A 19,391-nucleotide genomic window follows, 5' to 3' on the forward strand; every position below is an offset into this window, starting at 1 on the left:
GCCCCGGGCCCTCGTCCTGTTCTCAGCGCAACACCTCCCCTCTTCCCATTTATGATCCCCGGCCCTTTGATGCAAACCCCTTTTTCCCGTGTGCCCGTTCGTCCTCCTCGTTCCCAAGCCGACACCCAGCTCTGCCGATACTGTTCCTTGCCCCTCCCCGTACAATAGAAAGTTTCCCCCCAGCAAGGGATCCCCGGGTTGATCAAAGCCCCCCGCCCTACGAGATCCGATCGAACCCCACACACTCCGTGAATCGGCGGAATATCCAGCTGCGCGATGATCACCACCTGTTGTGAACGGGGCAGGGACTTCCACTGTAACCTTGCGTGGGAACGGGTTGGGAAGGGGGGATTCTGAGAATGTCTTTTCCATACATCAAAGCTTTAACATGAATGTGTAATCTGCAATAAAGTCATAAAACAGTGTATAAGAGGCCAAGCCTCAGAAATGTAGCTAGAGCACCTCAGAACGATACCTTCTGTCCGTTTCGTTGTGTTCTCCTCCGGAGAGAATAAAAATCTTGTTTCCTGCCTTCCAGTCTCCAGCGCCTGCCTCTTCAATAGTTTAACTTCTTTGTGGGTTCAAGAGGCGACACCGCCGGGCAATACTTAAGGATCGTATATTCTGGTTGGTAGTGCCACCCTTATTTTCAACACTACTACTCACTACTACTCGCTATCTCCTACACACTATCTCCTCCTCACTCTATACTACTCTCTACTAATCTATACTACCCACTCTCTATTACTGCCTACAACTCACTACTCTCTATTAGTCTACTACTCACTCTCTACTAACTACTACTCACTACTACTACGCTCTACTGCTCAGCTATTGCCATTGTGAATGACAATGCCATTTATTTATCTGTTTTCAAAACCAACTCATAAATAATAAATGTGTCATTTACAATGCCAATAGCTTTAACTTTTGCAAAGGCGAGACCGTTGCATTGTAAATGCTTGTTATAGTTGTTTTTAAAAGTATGTTGAACAACTCTGTTTTCAGAAATAGCCTGAGGAAGAGGGACTCTGACTGTGCTCTCAGATAAGTGTCCCGAGTGTATCTGGGGTGCTGAATTTCAAGCAGGCCTCCACAGGGTTGTTTCCGGTTGCACTTTTGTTGGCAGTGTGTGTTGACATTCTCTGATGAAAGGTTACTGAAATGAAGACTAGTCCCCCAGTTCAGACCACAAAATGAATTGTTTCAGTGCAGTCAAACAATACCTGTTGTACACAAACTCAGCGGGTCCTATTTTATCAACCTCAGTCGGATAAAAGGATCAGCAGTTACTTTTGTTGAAACTGTGACGTCTGATTAATCCTAGGTTTTGCATGAATGCATTACCTCCTAATAAAAACATTTAACTTGGAAGGAGGAGCTGTGGATGTGTGCCCAGTAGACCGCAGCATTTGGTAAAGGCCAGTCCTCAGTTAGGGGACTCTATGTCCCATCATGAGGCTCCCTTCGGTCTGTCAATCGGGGCGTAATTAAAAGCACTCAGGGTCACATAAAGTGAGCCTGGGAAGGGCTAACCTAAGATGTGGTCTGAGCCACGCTTTTAGAGTAGACCTGCTCACCCTGAACTATGCTCTCAGCTGGTGATCTCACTATACACAGAGGGAGACGCATAGTATGCCCCAGAGTGAGTTCGCTTTCCCTCCTCTGAACTGTCATCAGTGTGCCGTGTAGATAGTCTCCCCATTTCCACCCCACAGTTCCTTTTCTACCCGATGTATCACCCACCTCCATCTTAAAGCACATTAACACTGGCCCTCTCTACCACAACACTCCCTGCATCTTATTTAACTGCTGGCTTCGGTTATTCACTCATCCCAGCAAAAACCATCAAGTGAAGGTTGGCACAAATATTCCTTGCAGAAATAATACCTCAAACAGTTTCTTTCTAAACGGGTTGAATATAGAGCAAGACTGTCCAATACAAGAGAAACAAGTAGTTTTCGGATAGGAATACCCTCACCTTTTACCAACTAGTTTCAAGAGTGAGATATATGAAAATACAGTGCCTGAAGTCATTTTCCTAAGCCTTGCTTGTGCCTGCTTTTTAACACAACCCCCCGCCTGGCTATCTTCGTGGAGTGGGCTGTCCGTCAAAACCTTGTGATGCTTTCATTGAGCCTCCTCTTTAAAGCCCATCTACACAAAGTAACATAAAACGGCGTAAAGCAGATTTTGCGCTGTGAAAGGGCCCCTTTTCTAGTATGACACACCTTTCATGCTGGATAGTAAACAGCGTGCAGCAGTTTGCAATGCTTTGCCCTGCGCTAGCGCTGACTCAAAGCCTTATAATTCCAGCCCACTGGGCCATCCTGCCAGGTGCTGTTGCTCCTTCATCCTACAGGCGAAGGAACTTTCTAAAAGTTAGTCCTGCCCATGGCTTCAGTGGCACTTTGTTTCCTAGTGAAACTGCCATTGTGGGTGGAGCCTGGGTGGTGTAGGGGCTGTTGGCTTTCTTCCGCTGGTCACTAAATGTCAAGAAGGCACACCACGGATCCGGTAGGTCTCACACATTTTCCACTCCTCCCTTCCACAGCCAGGGCAAAGGGGGAAAGCAAAGCTGCTGTCTCTTTGTTCTCTCAGATCTCACATTCCACCACCTGCAGGAACTTGAGCACTCAAAGCAGGCAAACAAGGGGAACACAGCAGGCTTTACTACCCCCACCAGTTTCCAGTACACAATTCTGATTTGCCTGTTACAACTCTGATTTCGTCTGCATTATGGGAGACCAGTAACAGACCTCTTCATCTCATCCAAAGGTGGACTGGCGCGTGCAAGCGTGGGCTGCTCCCTGCAAAATGGCTGTGGCCTAGTTTATGAGTGTGTGTGAAACACTATATAATTGTGTAAAATCATGAAAAATAAACTCGTCTGCTGCAATGGAAATTACCTATACCTGGTAGATGAAAATGTGTTACCACCAGTTAAAATGTATGTATTTCATTCAAACAGGTGGGACCTGATAGAGGCCTGTAGGAATCCAATGTAGAACCTTGGTCACCTCAGGTTAACACAATGTCCAAGACATACACTTTACACAAAAGCAAAGTCCTTGTGCACCTGGCATTACGTATGAGCTGGAGAAGGCCTCACTCTTTTTCCAGTCTGATGTGTGATTGAACTAAGGGTTCACCACAGAAACCTCAGGAGTCCCAAGGAAGATGTACAAGCCTCACACCCCAGTGGAGTAAACACAGCAGGACACAGAAAAGAGACATGTTTGAGCGATTACAGTAGAGCAGACTGGATCCTTAACGCCCTTCATTAAACTCTTACAAAATTCCATAAGTAAAGAGAAGTAGTTCAAACGTAAAAAAATATGAAGTAAACGAAGAGGTCAACTTCGACCAGCTTCCTACAAGTCAGAGTGAAGCGGGCATTACATGATCTGAAGCTCCCAGCATGAGCAGCTGCTGATGGGTGTGGCAGAAGGGCTTCTGACCTGGGACCTCATTTTAAGAAAAAGCATTTTATGGTACAGGAACTCAGGATAACTCTGTCCACCTTCAGTGTTTCCAAGTTGGAGCAGATGATGTCACTCGTCAATGTCCACCAAATGCCTCCAAGTGCATCAAACCTTTCTTCTGTGCCAGAATTTACAAAGAAGTCACAGTGACTAGGGCTGCACTCACCCTTGCACTGGCAGTCGGCATACCAACCAACTCTTCTCTTCACTGAAGTCTCCTTCAGAAAGTGCCAGGATTTACTCTTTCTAGACATGCAATTTACCTTGTGTTCCAACCCCCTATATTATTATGTAATGGTGACTGATCAGAAACTAGCACAGCCAGGAGGTGTTTCAATAAAAGCAATGCAACAAGCACCATATTCTTCAATCCCAGAATTACACTAAGCAAATGCTGGTTGCATGGCAATATTGCAGCAACCTTCTGGCCTCATCACTGTCCTTCCAAAATCATTGCGCTCAGACCAGCTGGTGAGAAAAACATTCCACCTTTTACAGACATGCATCAATTTATGATTAATAATCCGAGTGTATAGAACAAGCAAATGAGAGGTATAGCAGAGGTTTGGCCCAGCTCACAAATATTTCCTTCAATCCAAAAACAGGGCATACATAGATACAGCTAAATCAGTGTCAAATATAGGGCAACCTAGGTACGCCATTTCCGCCATCATTGCTTTGAACTAAGGCCAACTTTAAAAACATGGAGGTCCAGCAGAGAATCTTTTCTGAGTGTCACCCATGTGCTAGGAGAAATCTCCAGAATTCTACAGATACTTATTATCCAGGTCCTGGAACAGGACCCTACTTTGGGAGGGTCTATCTCAAAAAGTTCTGCCGTGCTGCTATAGCATGACCGGCCACTGCAATTTTTCTTGCTCCATGAAGCGTCTCCCGTCCTGCAGTGTGAGCTGCTTCAGGGGAAAAATGGCTGCACATTAATGGGCTTCTATAAATATAGGCGACTTAAGTATGGCGGCCTGGCTACTGCTGGTATAACATTAAATGAGTGCTTAACTCTGGGTGAATACAGCTCTATTATATGCGGCATGAGAGAAGCATTGGTGAAGCAAAAGGGCTACATGTTTTACAACCACTTTGAAGACATGGAAAAACACTAAATGTCACCATTGGTCATAGAAAAGTGATTTAACTTAAGCCTCATATATGAACTCTGCCTCTGTTCTTCAATTTATGACTGATGGGCCTTGGCTGTCAGGACAGTGAATTGCACAACAAAGATACTGCAGCCAAAACCCTGATCTTGTGTGTAAATTGATCTCCTGTTTTGTACCACTTCTAGCTTTACCACAGAAACCACATGACTTCTAGCTTTAGTACAAAATGGTGCATGATAGTCCGTTCACAGCACAAAACTAACAAACTGAGGCGGGCATTGTGCAATGCTACATATTGTTCGACTAAGGACACACGTTTCAAATTAGTGATATTGGTACTGACCACCAAACTGACATATCTTTTCACCACTAATTATTTACAGTTTAAAAATAGCAACTCGAGGGCACGAACAGTAAAATCTCAGGAGAGACCAGTGGTTAGGAAATGAAAAAGTTGTGCAGAGATCATCACATTGTACGACATTTGGATAACACAGTTCGGAGGTTTCCTCAATAATATTGAAGAAGCTCACACGTCACTTCATTACACTTACACTGATAGATTTAGGTGGTACCAGTCGTATAAAGCCAAAGGAACTATAGTGTCTTTATGTCCATTCAACTGAAGTCTCAATCCTACCGTATCAGGCTAATCCCGCCATGAGTAATACTGAGATGGTCAACGCAGCACGTTCTATGATGGTTGATCAATGGATCATACCAATATACAAGCAGTGACAGTAAATGACACTTACTTCTGACATCCCATCTTTGTAGGACTCGCTGTAGGAGCTGTCTGGAGTGCTGCGCTGGTCATCCTTCAGGTAATCAGAATGTGGCACGATACTGGGCACCTCATACGACGACTGCTCGAAGATAACCCCGCGGTGTTCCTCACTTTGCCCCCTGGAGTAATGTCCCGCAGGGGCTACAAAAACAGGAGTGAACTCTTCTGCTTTCACAACTGCAATCCCTGGCACAGATATGGCCGTGGGACTCACAGACACACTGGTGCTGAATTGTTCTCTCTTCGAAGACTCCAGATGTTCTGGGTTTAAAGAAAGATTGACAGGCAAAGTCTTTAAAACCTGGACTCGATTTTCTCCTCCACTCACATTACTTGGAGTGTCGTGATTTCCTACACAACTTCTGCAAAAAACACAAAGATGCAAATTAGTTAATCCAGCTAAAAATATATTTTCACCTGAAAAAAGCAGCGTTTGATAGACAACACAGAGAACATTTTCGTAGAATACAGCAGCATCTGCCACTACTCCATCCCACTCTTTGTGCACTTGTGTAACCCAAACGTTAGGTCAATATCATTATTTCATGACATGGTTCTGTGACAAGAGATTTAACTTAAATGTGATTTCCAATTGAAAGACATGAGGTCTTGAGGTGAACTGTGATAGCTTGCTTAATCTCCACAATGGCCCCAGCAACGCCGGGGATGCCTGGCTTTACCTTGGGGTGCCCTCTCACAGGGAAAGCCAGGACGGGTTCCCCAGCGGTATACAGCGCCAGGACGCCAAGTAACGAGGTAACAGTGCGCTTTACAAGTATACATACATTACATTACATTAACTGTCCTAGCCATTTGATATCTTCATGGATGCACAGGGTGTGTGTGGTGTCAGATACAGGTTAGACACTTAAGGGCTGCTCACTTCCCTGTTTCTCATAACATCAGAAACTCTACTTGTTTCGTTGGTTTTGCTGCCATGTCCTGGGCTGGAAGGCACTTCAATCTAGTTATCACTATTTCTGTGATGAAATCCTTCTTTGTCATACTCTCAACTGCCGGATACCCGACAGTCATTCTTACCCTTTGGCTCCATGTTCTTTAATCACAAATAAACTTGTGTTTGATAATCTCTGCTACTTTATTCATACCATGGGTACATATAATCCATTTTCCTTTTGGAGATGTGGTCTCTATAAATTGCCATACTTCTTTAGATGATATCTCATCAATAGCTTATACGCTGGGTGAAATAAAGGGTCATTTTCTATTTGAGGAACTTGTCTCTATTCATCTCTTTCCCCATTTCTCTTCATACTGCTGTCCTAGTGCTTGGAAACTTTAAGGTCCTCAGATAAGGTTCCTCAAGACCCATCCTTTGGGAAATGGCCTCCTCTGTCTTCCTTCCCATCCTGTAGTGCGTCTGTGTGTTTCTCTGCCCGAGTTTTCAAAACTTGTCTACATCGACTCTTTCTTATCCCTTTTCAAACACCGTCCATTACTGACTCCTGGGAGGTCATGAGCTCTGTGGGTGATTGCCATCCAGATCCTTCTTTATTGTTGTCACTACAGAACGTGAGGTAGTCCATCCCTAGTACAGACCCTTGTAGCTCTAAATGAACCTCCCTCTTCTGACAGAATGACCATCATGTATTAGCAGACTCTGCCTTCAGTCAGTCTCCCACACGTTTCAACACCCTGCTGCAAGAACCTGAAGACCTGGCTCTTCAGCTAAGACCCAGCAGACGACCTTCACGCATGTTCCAGCACCTGGACACTTCTCGGGTGATAAGTCACGCTTTAAAGATCCTGATAAGATAACATATAGCCACACCAAGAAAGCCTTGCCTGACTTAGTTGTCAAAGACCAAACTCCTAGTAAGTTACATGCATGGCTTCCTTGAACTAAGTACTTCTAATAGTCACATTTATTTATTTAAATGTTTATTAATGATATTACATATAGTGTTAAACTTCAAAAACCTCAAAGAGCATGAGGACCCTATCAGGCTTGTCCGCGAAGAAGAGGTGAGTTTCCCAAACAGTTGTGTGAACTGCCAAATATGTACTGTTCCACAGAAAGAAAACAATTTTCATACTCTCTCATCTCCTAAAGGAGATGAATCATAGATCTAGGACTCTGCTCACTCTTCCAAATTCCATCGCAGTTATCTCTTTTGGAATTAGTCTAAAAACAGGAAAGGACACTTTTAAATCACAGCTCTGCTCATGGTGAAGGATAGTGACCAGTATCACAAATGTTACAAACAAAGCAATCACTGTATTGGACCAGGGCAAGGCCCTCATTGGTTTCTCAATGGCATTTTACATTTTCAACAATACTGACCCTAAGCTACCTCTGGTACTGGAAAAAGCCTCTCACAGTGGATCACTTCATAACTCTCGGACAGGTCACCTAAGATACAGTGGCTTTCAACCTATCTACCGCAATCAGTATCATTCATGGCATCCCAGACATATCAGAGCTATCATGGACCTTCTGTCATGCCTAAATGGACCCTTTGATGAATGTTTGTAAAGGTTTCAACATGGGTTACCACGTATGCACTGACAGCTCCCAGTTTTAAGTAAGATTACCCAAAGACCATTGGCATGTAGGTGACTGCATAAGGTACTGCATCAACCCTCCCTGTAGTCCCACCCTTTCTGCACTCCACAGACATGTGCAATGTCATCAAAATCTTATTCAGTGAAAAAATACAGAACATCGGACAGCACATTGACAACACCAAGCTTGCTTCAACTTTCACAGTCACCTTTCCCCGTAAAATCCCACCTTCAAAGCCCTATGACATGCATATCTCACCAACATGTTCAATCCCATCAAAGTCACTTGTTATGAAGAGGATGTCTTACCCTCGTCCTTCATTGAAGCTGTCTCTGGGGATGCTCTCCCACCCATACTCACCATTGTCAATGCCTCCGGAGCGCCGAGTCACATGTCCACTCAGGCCGCCACCGCCATGTTGGCCACACCCCCCTCAAAACAACTTCTTGTGAAGATGATGTCCTACTATTGTTCTTCATCAAAGCTCTCTCTGGGAAAGCTCTCTTTCCCCGTGTTATCAATGTAAAGTCTCTCTCACTCAAGGCATCTTCTGAGAAGCTCTCAAAATAGCCCTGTTCTCCCACTCCTAAAGAAACCTACACTAGACTCTGTTGACCTGGCCATTGACTAGCCCATCGCCCACCTACCATTCATCAGCAATTAATTGAAAAAGTAGTTTATGTTCAACTCCAACATCACATTAATGCTAACAATCCCCTGCATGAACACCATTCTGTCTTCAGATTACACTGCAGCAAGGAGACTGCTATCTTACACATCGTAGACAATGCCCATGTGACCACCGATGAGGACAACCCCTGCCTCCTGATATTGGTGAACCTGTCAGCAGCCTTTGACACAGTCAACCATTCCACCCTCAAACTTACCCTTGAGACTCGATTGGGATTCACCAGAAATGCCTTTTACTGATTCTCCTCCTACCATTCCAACCAACACCAGTTTTGTTCACATGCGCACGCCAAGCTTCCAAAAGATCCCCGTCACTGGCAGAGTTCCCCGAAGGTTCCATACAGTCTCCTGCCATCTTCAAACTCTACATTGAGCCACTTGGTGCTCTTCTCACAGATATCACAACTAATGCATTAACCACCATCATTCACTATAAATCCTTACTTGGCTTATAACTACATGCAGATTTTATTTATCATGGCGTACCATTTTCTTTGCAAAAAGATTTTAATTATTTCAAGTTTATCCACTTTCCCATAATCATGCCAGGTAATCAACTTAAATCAAATGAAATAAGAATTCTGTTATATACAACAACAAAAAACAAAGACACACAGAAATGTATTGACCAAATCATGTTTGTATAATTTACATGGATTGTGGTAGAAAAATAAAATCAGATACTTTATCCAACCATATTCTAATTAAAACCCCGACTTCATCACCTGATTTCTAGATTTCATACATCAGAATCCTATTTGAAGTAACCAGCATCAACATTCATATTACTACTTCAAAACCAATAATGTTGTGCCAAACGTGGGTACTCTTAAAGGAGGCCATGAGTCACCTTGTTTTTTATAAAGTCCATAAAGGTGACACCCAAGCACTCCTCGGTAGTGCCAATGCTTGTCGATCTAACAAAGTGGACCACAAATTTAATGAGATCTTCCTCTGGACACAACCAATCCTTTAAATCAAGGCAGGAATGTCCAGTAACTTCTGGTGCCTGTGAACCCTGCTTTAGCTTAGTTAATGATAAAGTGGGGATTGAAATTTACAGTGTCTTCAAAGTTTGCCTATTTTCCTGTCTCAAAGGTTGAGACTTGCATTTGTCTGCACAGTGCACACTGGCCTCTTCGGTGCTCACGCATCCATTTCCTTCAGCTTTTCAGAGGCTTCTTCGTTGCTTTTATGCACACAGACTTCACCGGTGTGGCCCCCTTTGTGAGATCTTCCTTCCACCACAAGATAATGACCTCTCTCGTCTTAAAGTGTTGTAGACCAACTCTGGGTGATCATTTTGTCACAAGAGACTATTCATATTCATAATATCCAATCAAAGGGTTTTACTAGAATGGAAATTGGAATCAAAGGATGAACACATTTAGTTATGAAGTCATTTTGGAGACATCTCAGTTCCTACCTTACCAATCAGCCCTTGTACCTCACACTATAAGTGTGGCCTGTAAATATATCATTTGGTTTCATATTTCTCTTATAACAAACACATTTCCTGTTAACTAGCTCCTAATCTGTTGCTCGCACCTCAGTAACCTCGCCAGAACATCTTGTTATCTCACACTGATCAAGTCACAGGCTTCCAAGGTAGGTCCATTAAGGCCTGATATAAGATATATATCCATGGAAATTTTTGTTAGTGAAAATATTTATATTGTATTAATCAGCATGGGTTAAAACAAATTCAATTTTGTAGGGGTTAAGACCACAGGAACAGATTTATGGGAAGCGCACAGGAGGCTCTCTGATGATGTCTGTGTTCCCATGTAGTTGTTTTTGGAAAGGTAAAGTTATATATTTTTATGTGATTGATTACACACACATTTGATGGTATACTGGGTTTAATGTCCAATGAGTGGGCATGGAGTTTATAGGAATACAGCTTTAACCCTCCAAAGTTTATATCATAGGTTTGCACTGTTTGTCTGGTTGTTTGGACTGCCTGAAGTTTTAAAAAACATCCTGAATGTTACCCATTAGCTTTCGGTTGGGGCATCCCTGGCTGTACACTTGGGGTATTTTTGGTGTGGGTCTGACGAGTTATTGGATTAGTTTTGACTGTTGCTTCCTCTGCACAATATGTGTTAATATGGACAATATGTGTGAAGTGTCATACAAAACATATGCTAATTTTATGTCTGGTTTTTAGTAAATGTTTTGGTTATTTTAATGCAGTGTCCTTCATATATAATATGTTTTGTAACATGGCGTGTTTATGTTTGTTTTTAGTATTACGCCATTGTCCCTACCGATTAAGGGAATAGAAACATTTTATGAATTTTAAACTAGAAGATTCAAAAGAAATACTTTTTTGAATCCTGAAGAAGGTGGTTTTAAGCATTCTAACCCACCGAAACGCATTGATGAGCATAAAGGCTCATTTCTAGTTACATTTGGTATTTGAAATATGAAGATAAATACATATTTAATACCATGCGAGATGTAGTTAAAAGAGCCAGTGTTTTTACTAGTGTTATTATGAAGTCTTCTTTATTCTTCTCTGTTAACTTTTGGTATTGTTGGTTGTTTTACATCTATGAGTTACATGTGATTATGTTTTAATAAATAATATAGTGTTGTTTGACTGTGGTCCTTTTGTATATAAAAAAAATCTGCACAGGTTGCATATGGCCTGTGAAGGTGGGTATTTTCATTCCTAGGAGACTTCTCAGTTGTGTGTGTTGCACTGACCCTGTTCCCTTGGTTCTCAGGGGTCTCTCTCTTTTGTGTCTTTATAGGTCGGATCCATGCCAGATTTACAGGATAACCACTGTTTATGTAAATACGTTCCATGAGCTAATTGCGCGTCAATATATTTTATGGTGATATTTTGAAAATATGGCGTGGTCAGGCCCATTCAGACCCTCAGTCCCTTGCTGGATATCCCTAGATTGAAGAAATTGCTCCCTGGTAGGTGAAAGCAAAAGTCCCTCTCTAACCTCCTAATACATCGGGATCTATGAACCAAGGTCTGTGGTCACCCCACATTTCTGCTCTGTAACATGTGGTAAGTGCAATTCTTCTTTCGCAGCTCCTCTGACCTGCACCCGTCTTCTAGAATAATTAGAAACAGCATCAGTCATAAAGCGTCTTGTTTTGCCAGTGACATCTAATGCCCCTAGAAGCATTGTAAATAGAAAGTGATCATTCTTTTTCTTTTGTGGTTTGACTGCAGAAGGCTTTTTAAATGTAGTATTCAGGACTCAAAATGCAAGCTCGACCTACCGGCTTTGCCCTTGCTTGTGTTATTAATTCCTGCCCCGGGAACCTTCCTTGCCCCAACACCCTGCCACGTCATCTTCCGTAAAGGTATTGTCCAGTTGTGTGCAGACTGCGAGGAAGCCTATATTAGGGTGAGGAATGAATTTTTATGATGTTACAACCAGCCTGAGTGGAAGTGTTGAATAAATAAGTCACAGTTGTGGAGTCCAGGAAGTTATATGCACAGGCTGCAGCCATTTTAGGAGAAATCCTCACATTCAGCTGAGAGGAAGGAAAGGACGCTGCCATAGTAAATGTGAGATATCTGGGAAGAGAAAGTCTAAGCATATCCTCCCCGGCTGTCTAGCCACCCATCAGCCATCCACGTTCCATGAAGGCTCACAAATACATCTGCTGCCACATCACATAGTGCAGAATTGGGGCAGCCCCACTTTTCAGCAACTTTTGCACAAACCGATCTGCATACAAAAAATGTATGCATAGGTCCCTTGTTGACATTTGTGCTTGTGACCTGGCCAGTTGTAAATGTTACTGAAAAACCTTAATTTACTTGGTGTTTGGGTGCAGTGAGCAGGTCGAACATCAGAGACAATCTTCTGGGGAAACATAGGACTGGCCCCAGAGTGTGAGTTAAACTGCACATAGTAGTGTTGTCCAATATCACACAGAACCTGTGAGTACATTTGAGGAGGTCAAACCTAACATAAAACACAATACTTACATAAGGATCATGAGCAAGAGAATAATCCAATGTCCCTGGCTCCAGTTCAGGATGTATGACTCACGGCGCCTGAACTGATTCTCTGTGTGATATCAGCACCGTACTCGATGTTCTTCCAGGATCAGAGTACTGCCATTAAGAGATCAGAATCGGCTCATTCTCCGGTGTGACGTGTAAGCCATTGCAAGCCAGGCCATACATATATATATAGCCTGTAGTCTAAGACCACTAGGCTACTGCGTTCTTGTTTTGAACAATGGTCTTTACTAAGTGTGTAAATTGTGGGTGAGATTGCAAATATTTTGCTGTTGATGGAATACAGATTAGATCAATGATGCACATTGGGCACCATGTAGGTAATCTTGATGATCAAAACTGCAGATCAGATATGCTGCAGTTTTTCTGATCTTTGGCCAAATGTAGATTAATATTCCATGAGCCAATCTTAGATCACAAACCTTTCGATATCCATCATAAACCATGGGAATTGTAACCTTTAGGATTTCATTCTGCAAAGACACTGCATTTGCTTAACTGTATTGTGGCAAAGCCAGATTTCCAATTAGTTTTAACACATTATTTTTTTGTAAGTAATCCTAAATCCTTTGTTCTTTTAAAGTATAGCCGATCCTGCCTTTCACTTTCTTACTGGATGGACCTGTTCCCGGGGCTGAATGCACGTAGAGATCTAAGTGGCAGGTGCATTAATTTAGTCAATTATTTATGAGGTTTAATAAAGTGATTACATGTCGCCTGAAGGCCATTTCAATGCACTATGATGGTAGGAAAGAAACATAAATGAATAATAAGGAATAGCAAGGCAGGAGGAACAGGGAAGCAAGAGGGGGTGAACCTGAAAGGATAAACATTGGCATAAGAAAAGAAGGATTTGACTCAGCCCAGTTTCCTTAGGCTGGATAAACAGTGGGAATCAAGGCATAAGAGGAGTGTACCATTTTAACAGGTGGCTTTCGAGCTGAAGGTAGATTGAAAGCATCACTAAACAAGGAGGTTTCAAGATCTTTCCTCAATTGCTGACAGCCATCTTGGTTTCTCAAGGACGGTGGATGGTCAATCCATACACCTCAACCCATGAATTTTACTGGTTTGCCTCCAAAGTGTAGCCTTCTGGGCATGTGTTGAGAGAGTTAGAATGTGTTGCCTGATCTTAGAGGTCATAAGTCGAGCATTATTGGCATCACTGGTGTATCGCTTTTGCCACCCAATATTAGTCGTCAGAATGTTATTAGGAATTAAAATGTCTGCATGGATCGATACTCATTTACACGCTTAGGTAGGGGTGACCATGTTAATACAGCCCTGAAATCATTCCATTGCCGTCCAGTGGAAGCCAGGGACCATAAGCCACCTGAATGATGCACAAAGCAATGCCAAGGCTCTTATTTCCTACAGAAGCTGGCACACCACTATCCAAAAAGAAAAAATTACACCTGTCTTTTGTCATCTGATCCAATAATGTTAATTCATGAGATTAATGCATGGTGGGCCATCTTTAGCAGTCTAGGGCCCAAGCATTTGGAACATCATTAATCACCAGCTCCAAACCGAAGGTAACTAGCTCAGTTGTGAAAATCTGTAAAAACACAAGGTACTCAGATTGACAATCCACTATGCAGAAACTAAATCAACTGGAACGACTGAAGAACGCCTGATCCCAGTTCCGCCTTGAATTCCGGCTTGAATAAAACCACCTTTGCTCATCTCTCGTTTATCATGTGTTTTTTTTCCTCCTAGTGCTCTGAAGTGACAAAGGCAACATGCAGAGCAATATAAAACTCCTCATAAATAGATATGTATATGAGTAAGACCCTTAAACTCAATCCATTACATTTGGGCACGAGTTAAAAGAGCACCGGCTGCTGTGAGAAGCAGTGACCCTGATCCTATCCTGATCCTTCTTCCATCAATGGAGAAGACACATTTTGTAAAAGATCTAAATAGGCCGCCTGCAATGGCGAAGGTATGGCGAACATCCTGTACCGAGAAATTAAAGAAGGGCTGGATTTGACATGTCATATGCTTGTTTGTAGTCCAATTTCAATGGATAGTCTGTAGTCATATTAGGACGGGAGCTGCAAGCCTTCTGGCATTGCTCTGGGGTCATTGTTCTTCTTTAGTTAGCATGACTTCAGCATTACTGTCCTGAGTTCTAGCCCCACAGCCAATCAGAAGTGAATGTTCTGACCCACCAAGAGTTGTGATGGGTAAAGAGCAGGAAGGTCTCTGACAATCGTTGCCAAGACCTGCAACCCATATAAAAAATATGATAGCATTGAAAAAGTGTAAAGCTGAAGAACTCCTAGGATGCCCATGCCAGGTTCCTCCAAGAGTTTTTGCTGAGTGGGGGCGGGTCTAACAGTCCTTACTTGTCATTATGCTCCATGCTTCTATATTCGTTAACAACACTGCCTAGGTGTCGTGTGTTGGACATAAACAGATTTACTCCGATACAAGAGACCACGTGTCAGATTCAATTCACTAAATGATTAGTAAGTATAGGCCATCAAAAAATATATGGATATGTTACAACTGTGTATGGATTTCACAGAAAGGAAGTGATGGATCGTCAGATCCTGATCCGCCCCTGCCCTCAGTCCGCACAGACATGAAGGAAGGAAGGAACAGTTCCCACTGGGGCATAACCGTGGACCCTCTTCCCTCCACTGGCGGATCTGCAGAGCCGAGGGCGACGGTGGCACTGATCCGTATAGGCTGTACTAAAGAACCACAAACTTGAGTTGATAATCGTTTGATAAGATATTCCTGCCTTTGCTTTTAGCGCAGGGATCCGACCTTGCTCACAGTGAGAGAGAGAGAGAGAGAGAGAGAGAGAGAAAGAAGTATAGCTCTGGCAGCACCTACACCTGATTGACAAAGTGAACCCACAATGACGTGCTTGTACTCCTTTATTTAGGAACTAATGGGCAGATGTATCAAAGCAATTTTTAGTTGCAAACGCTGCGATTCGCAAAAAAGCAGCGTTTGCGGAAAAAAATTCGCAAAACAGTATGTATGATGGAAATCGCATAGCAAAATTAAGGAATCGCAAAATTTGTGATTCCTTAATTTTGGCTAAGCATTTAACCTGATGCGTGCGGGCGGAATTCCGCTCGTACGCTGAGAATTTGTAAAGTGCACTTTACATGACGAGCTGGGCTCGTCATGAGCGTGCGAGGAGGCTACCTCATGACGAGCCCAGCTCGTCATCAGCGTCGAAGGGGTTAAGGAATCGCAAACTACGATTCCTTAAATGCTATGCCTCAAGCATTCAATTTTTGCGATTTCTCCTTAAGAAATCGCAAATTACCACCAACTTCAAGTTGGTGGTAATTTGCGATTTCTTTCACAAATGCACTTTTTGGCATTTGTGAAGGTGCCATATGGCGCACATACATTCCCTTAGGGCATGTACATGCACCATATGCGCACACATGTTCATTTCAGGGGTGCATCAGGGTGTCTTTATGACACCCTTGCACCCTTGAAATTATTCTCAATTTGCAATTCTCAAATTGTGAATCGCAAATTGAGAATGACTTCACATTCATTCCTATGGGCCTCCTGGCCCATAAAAATGAATGGGAAAGTATTCCTTAATTGCGATTTCTCAATTTGCAAATCGCAATTAAGGAAAACTAAGAAATCGCAAAAAATTGCGATTTTATACATACATCCCTTTTTGCGATTCTGAAATAGCAATTCTCAAAAAATCACTCTTTGAGAATCGCAAACGTGGATTTTCATACATATGCCCCTAAAAAAAAATCATATTGACAATTGCTACAGCCATTGCTCTGTTGAGAGCAGGCAAAACATAAGTCAGATCTGTGCCAATAACTAGCATTAGCACAAGACTTGAGATGCTGGGAAGTGCCACCAATCAGAATGCTCCCTTTGCTAGCTAGAGCTATCCTTCCAGTCTACTCAGGGAACATCCTATGTCTGCCAGCTACCAGTCTGTCCCTCCGCGGTGCTCTGGCTATATGGTCCCCAAAGTCTTCTTTCCCAAAGCATCATTCACCTGTACTTCACATCCATGCAGGGAGCACAGTGGGAGCTGGAGCTGTAACTCACCACCAGGTCTGGAAAAATGACTCCTTAGCCTCGCGACGCTTCGTTTCTCTGCTTTTCTGTTTTTTTTTTTACCAGTGTTTAGCTCCTCCTCCTCTAGTCTCCCTGACGGAGAATGTGGGCCTGATCGCCACAGACCAGTAGGAAAAACAAAAGAAACATGGCAGTCCCCCCCCCCCTACTTTTATGTGGCGGTTTGAGCTTTCACCTCATTTAGTCAAGGGGAAGAGAAGACCAACACTGGAACATGAGCTTCAATAAAAACAGACTCAAATGATGAGGAGCATCTTCGGATCCCCTCTGAAGAGAGGCAGAGGAGAGCTACAGGGATAGGGAGCTGGTCTTCAGGAGCTCCCGTTGAGTTACGCTCCTGATCCAACTCAGCTCCTTTTATTGAGTTGGGAAGTGCTAATAGCCTTATTGACCTCACCTCTAGTCGATAACGTCTATTAAGTATATGCTCTCATTTTCAGGCTGAAGATCATAATAACGGGGAGGGTAATTGACAGCCATTATTGCCTGCAGGTGATAGCAATAAAGTGTAATTATTGTCTGTTGCTGGGGTTAAAAAAAGATATATTGCACAATTCAGCAGTCTGGCCATGCTTTCTTGCATTCATCCTCTCTCAACATAGTCAGTTTGCTCATGACTAGAAAGGTACAAAAACGTGATAGAGATCTCCCTCTTCTCATAACACAGTGGTGGAACTCTGTAACCTCTCCCCTTCTGTGTCCTCACCCAGACATGTGTGGTCAGTGAAAATTCAGTCAAGCTGTCTTACTTGGTGATTTGCACTGAAAAATCAGTTTCAGCTGAGAATTTGCCACTAACACACCAACAATGGTGACACATGTTCATACTTAAGTTCACACAAAAGAACAATCTTTTCTCAATGTACTTTACCTCTTATCTTGATCCTCTTGAACATCATTCACTTTGTTACCGTAGTGCAGCTTTTTTTCTCGAGGCACCTAAGAAAATCACCAGGAGATAAAAAAAGGAATATGTTGGTAATAGTGTGGACTTAGGTCTTAGTCATGCGTGATCATACGTTGGTTACATAGACCACTGGGCTTTTATTGAAATAAAATATAGATCAATTGCTTGTTTGGGAAAGAGGTCAGATTCCTGTTCATCTCATAGACGCTGTTGAAATTCATGCCACATTGCAATTGGCCTATTTGGCCATCATGGTTTATATATTTAGAAAATAATATCACCATAAAAAATTCTCCTTTGATTTCTGTTGTTTATAAATAACATTGGTGAGACATGACCTTGGATTTTCTCATAGATACCAAAGATCACATATTTAGACTACTGACATGTAGAAGAGGGCTAAACACATGTGCTTACTGTAAGTGTATGGAGAGCCTACTGAGAAACGACCAAAAGACCTGGCGAGAAGTTGAAGAAGACACTTGAGCAGTTTGTGCTAGAGATTGGGGGAAATGTTATCAACAGATAAAGAACTTCCTGGTGTGTGTACATAATGTGAGGCCAAGAAGTACATACCACTGGTTGTAGGGTACTATATGACAAGCTGGGAAAGCCTGGGGGATCTGGAGTACTTATACATTATTTTTAAATCTTTCATTATCTTGCATATATCAGATTCATTTTAATAGTTTAATGAAGGCTTATAAACAACTGGGTCCAATGAACCACTGACCTCCAGAAAGGCTTGGGGTTGTGCTTTCCTGGAGTTTCCTACAAGTAATTTCCTAACCAAACATTGTATTAATTCTTAATCAGCCATCCTGATTGAGGCTGTAAGCATTATTAGTAAGTGTGGATTGTAGGAAAGGAGACAGAAATATGTAGCAGAAGACTTAAAAGCCGCCTTTGACTCTGTGCCCGAGACTTATTATGGACAAAATTAGCTGACTGGGGGATATCTGACACACTTTTAAAAATGATCAAGTTATTATACTCCGATACTTGGGTCCAGATTAAAGTAGGCGATGGTAGACATACAACCCGTCGCATTGAAACTAATATAGGCTTGAAACAAGGTTGTGTTTTAGCCCCTTGCCTTTTTAATCTTTTTATGTCCGATCTTCCAGCCCATTTTAAAGAAATTAATGCCCATTCACCAACTGTGATGGGTAAAGAGATCAAATACCTACAATATGCCGATGACACTATTTTACTAAGCCAGACAGTTATAGGTTTTAAAAGATTATTAGATTCTTTTAATCTATATGTTGAAGGAAATGGTCTAAAGATAAATACCAAAAAAACAAAAATTATGACCATGGGAAAAGGAAACCTAGGACCTAAAGAATGGAATATCAACGGTCTGGTTATTGAGTGTGTAAAATCATATAAATACTTGGGGATTACATTTGATCATAATTTATCTTTTAGGAAACATTTTAATAACCTTGAGGCTAAGGGGTCATCGCTCACATTCGCCTTTAGAAAACTGAGAGACAAATTACTATGCCCGAATTATGATCATTTGTTAAAAGCCATGAAAGCGAAGTTAATTCCCTCTTTAGACTATGGTTCGATTATTTTTCGGGGCAGAGATGCGAAATTACTAGACGATATTGAAACAAGGGCATACAAATCGGTCTTTCGAATCCCTAACCACATTAGTCGTGCGAATGTTAGACTCGAATTTGGACTGAAGAAACAGAGTATAGTCAGGCAATCTATATTTTTAAAGTCCTTACTGTCTCTATCCAGATCCGAGGAAGGTTCGTTGGCTGAGTTGTGTTG

At 42.4% G+C, this 19,391-nt stretch overlaps 1 protein-coding gene across 2 annotated transcripts in view; it reads right to left on the minus strand.

Annotated features, from left to right (window-relative positions):
* GRHL2 (grainyhead like transcription factor 2) overlaps window positions 1-19,391 on the minus strand; it is a 499,408-nt gene that overhangs the window by 338,260 nt on the left and 141,757 nt on the right. For both annotated transcript variants that reach the window (XM_078686942.1, XM_078686941.1), the window contains exons 3-4: window positions 17,568-17,635; window positions 5,359-5,752 (exon numbers count right to left, since the gene is read on the minus strand). In XM_078686942.1, the coding sequence (XP_078543068.1) occupies window positions 5,359-5,752; window positions 17,568-17,635 (462 nt within the window). The remainder of the gene's footprint in view (window positions 1-5,358; window positions 5,753-17,567; window positions 17,636-19,391) is intronic.

Source organism: Lissotriton helveticus, chromosome 4_1, assembly GCF_964261635.1.
Source record: "Lissotriton helveticus chromosome 4_1, aLisHel1.1, whole genome shotgun sequence".
NCBI classification, from domain to species: domain Eukaryota; kingdom Metazoa; phylum Chordata; class Amphibia; order Caudata; family Salamandridae; genus Lissotriton; species Lissotriton helveticus.